Source organism: Cupressus sempervirens, chromosome 9 (assembly GCF_028749045.1).
Source record: "Cupressus sempervirens isolate cs-2001-9-10 chromosome 9, ASM2874904v1, whole genome shotgun sequence".
NCBI classification, from domain to species: Eukaryota; Viridiplantae; Streptophyta; class Pinopsida; order Cupressales; family Cupressaceae; genus Cupressus; species Cupressus sempervirens.
Genome location: NC_143126.1, coordinates 602142871 through 602146557, shown reverse-complemented (window position 1 = coordinate 602146557; position 3687 = coordinate 602142871). Strand labels below are relative to the sequence as shown.

At 37.6% G+C, this 3687-nt stretch overlaps 1 protein-coding gene across 1 annotated transcript; it reads right to left on the bottom strand.

Annotated features, from left to right (window-relative positions):
* Positions 1–2439: 2439 nt before the first annotated feature.
* On the bottom strand, positions 2440–3033 carry LOC149540119 (uncharacterized). The gene has a single exon (XM_089802656.1). The coding sequence runs from the start codon at positions 3031–3033 to the stop codon at positions 2440–2442; it is 594 nt and encodes a 197-aa protein (XP_089658782.1).
* Positions 3034–3687: the final 654 nt, after the last annotated feature.

Sequence of the window (3687 nt, the reverse complement as noted above, 5' to 3'; positions counted from 1 at the left end):
CCTCCACAAGATGACTCCATATGAAGCATGGTATGAGAAAAAGCCTAATGTAAATCATTTTAAAGTTTTTGGTTGTTTGGCTTATGTTCACATCCCTAATTAGAATAGGCAAAAGCTAGATGCTAAAAGTGAATCATGTATTTTTTGTGGGCTATAGTGAGGAAAACAAAGCTTATAGATTATTCAATCATATTACTAATAAGATTGTTGTTTCAAGAGATGTGATTTTTGATGAAGGGGGAGTTTATGGTCATCAAAAACAACATGTTGGAAAGCCAAAATCAGTTTTGGATGATGATGATATTGCTGATAATGATAATGAGCAACCAACTAATGGTTCTATTTCAAGATCACCAAGCCCACCAAGAAACCCCTCACCAATATCAAGAGCAAGTCCATCCTCTAGTCCTCCAAGGAAGGTAAGAAGATTGAGTGATATTTACGAGAGGTGTCAAAATCAAGCACATGAAGAAGATCCAATAGGCGAGACAGTAAATTTTGCATTACTTGCTAAAGCTGATTTTGAGCCATCATGTTTTGAAGATGCATGTGCTAATGAAGTTTGGATGCAAGCAATGAATGAAGAGATGGATTCCATTGATAGGAATGAAACATGGGAGCTTGTAGATCTTCCACATAAGAAGAAGAGGATTGGCACAAAATGAGTCTATAAGACCAAGTATAATAGTGATGGGAGTGTTGAAAGACACAAGGCAAGATTGGTTGTTAAAGGTTTCGCTCAAAAGTATGGCATTGATTATGAAGAAAATTTTGCACCAGTAGCAAGACAAGAAACTATTAGGATGCTAATCTCTCTTGCAGCTCAAAAGAAATGGAGTATTCATCACATGGATGTGAAAAGTGCTTTCTTGAATGGGTACTTAGAAGAAGAGGTATATGTGGGACAGCCACAAGGTTTTGAGATTCAAGGCAAAGAAGATTATGTCTACAAGTTGAAGAAGGCTTTGTATGGCCTCAAGCAAGCACCACGTGCATGGTATGCAAGAATTGATGGATATTTTCAGCAAAATAGCTTTCAAAAAAGTAAGAGTGAACCTACCCTTTACTACAAACAAGAAGCTAATGATATTCTCATTGTGAGTTTGTATGTTGATGATTTGTTATATATGGGTAGTAGTTCAAAGATGAAAAATAAATTTAAATTTGCTATGATGAATGAGTTTGAGATGAAAGATTTAGGTCTCATGAAGTACTTTCTTGGCATGGAAGTTTATCAAGGTAAAGATGAAATTTTTATTTGTCAAGAAAAGTATGCAAAAGATATGTTGAAAAAATTTGATATCGCTGATTGTAAACCTCTTTCCACTCCAATTGCTCATGGAGTTACATTATGTAGAGATGATGGTGCTAAAATTGTTGACGAGACATTATACAGAAGCATTGTGAGAAGTTTGATGTTTTTAACTCACACAAGGCCTGATATTGCTTATTCAGTTTCATTGGTTTCAAGGTATATGACAAATCCATCAGAGGAACATATGAAGGCAGCCAAAAAAATTTTGAGGTATGTGAAAAGCACGTTAGATTTTAGCATTCACTATTCTTCTAATAAGTTTGAGCTTGTTGGCTTTAGTGATTCAGATTGGGGAGGTTGTTTGGATGATCGAAAATCTACATCTGGTAATTGTTTTTCTTTGACTTCCGGTTTAATTACATGGAGTTCAAAGAAGCAAAGTATGGTTGCTCTCTCTTCTACAGAAGCGGAATATGTTGCGGTCACTTCAGCTGGCACACAAGCTTTATGGCTTAGAAAGCTTCTTGAAGAAATTGGAGAGATACAGGTTCAGCTTACTGTGATTTTTTGTGACAACATAAGTGCCATTAAATTGGCCAAGAATCCGGTTCATCACAGCAGGACCAAACACTTTGATCTTAAACAACATTTTATCAGAGATTTGATACAAAATAAAGCAGTTGAGTTGAAGTACATCAGCACAAAGGAGCAAATTGCAGACATCTTCACAAAGGCAGTTACAAAAGATCAGTTTTTGATACTCAGAGATCAGATTGTGAGTCCTCTCAGCATCAAGGGGGAGTATGAAGATTGATGCTGAGATCTTCACTTCAAACTCCAGCTCCACCGCTCCATTTTCACCATTCTATGAATAATTTCTAGAATACTTCAGTTTAGGAGTAGTTTAAACAATAAGCATGCTGTACATATGACATACATTAGATGATATTTTTGAATGCATTTTAGTTTAGTCTTAGTTACTTCTTCTCCCATCCTTAATCATAGACATGGAATAATGCTAAAACTACTGTCAGAACTCCTAATCTATATTTTGATCTATGTGTTAGGGATTAGTTTTAACAATTTTTATTTGAATAAATGTATTGGCTGAATAGCAATTTGTAGTTGGATAATATATCAGTTTTTTTCTCTGCAGTAAAACAGAGCCTTCCTTGTTTTGAATATTACAGTGGAATAAGTTGGGTTTGAACGTGATGGTGGAGAAGGCCGTGCATATCAAGTTTAGCACAGGTCAAGTCTAGGGCAAAAGTGCAGCACTGGCAGTCATATCGCCAACCTCGGCAGAGCCTATTGCAGAAGCTGCAATTGTAGTCTCCGTCCTTGCTCTTGACGAGTTGTAGGGCCGGATGATCGGCATGCCGGGTGAAGGGTAAAAGCGCTGGAAGCGTGATGCAAAGCGGGTGGAACCTCAGACTCGGTTTCAACAGAGTAACACATCTCCGTCTGCGAGGAACCTTGAACAGGAATCCTCTGATGGTATTCCGGCAGGCGCTGCAGTTGTGCCTTGAGATTTTAGACCCGGAGCGGAAATCCAAGTCCTCCGAAACGTGAATGGAGTCCTGGAACACACGTGGCAGGTGGGCACACTCTAGATGCAGCTTGAACTCCTCGCAGGATGGACGTGTGCACTCAAAATCTCCGTTTCTTCCATCTTCCTTGCATCCGCTGCACTCATAACGTTTCCCTGGAGGAAACCAGAGAAGCGGATGCGGGTGCCGTGACACTATAAGAGCAGCTGCATCGAGGTCGATGGCCATAGAATTCGACACCGCCGAGAAATTGATGTATTTATATATCTACTTCTTCCTACAACCGGCTCTGTGATATTATGCTATTTATTCAATTGAAAAATAATGGACAAACTTACTCGCAATTATTCAACATGGATGCAGAAATTCAAAAAGAATGAGCAATCTTACTCGTAATTATTGATTGATCTAGTTCCCTCTACTACTATTCTGTAAAATTACTACCAGTGAGTGAGGAAATTAATGTAATTCTTCCTGCAACTGTTCTTCAGTTCATAAGGAGCAAATTTACCACGTGATTAATTATGAACAAACTTATGCAGTGACTGAGGAAATTGATGTAATTCTTCTTGCAACTGTTCTTCAATTCAGAAAGAGCAAATCTATCACGTCATTAATTATGAACAAACTTACCCAGTGAGTGAGGAAATTGATGTAATTCTTCTCGCAAGTGTTGTTCTACAATTCAGAAAGACCAAATTTATCACGTGATTAATTATGATGGAAGAGGAAATTGATGTAGCTGTTTTTATATTGCTTCTTGTAGTTCTTCTTACAACTGTTCTGTAATAGTTTTTTTTTCAATTAAAATAAATTGATAAACTTATCCAGTGAGCATTCATGATGGACGAGAAAAGTTCTTCTGACAACTGCTCTGTTATA

Bases quoted from the DNA above. Each gene is read 5' to 3' on its own strand.
- LOC149540119 (XM_089802656.1), bottom strand. From the start codon at position 3,033: ATGGCCATCGACCTCGATGCAGCTGCTCTTATAGTGTCACGGCACCCG.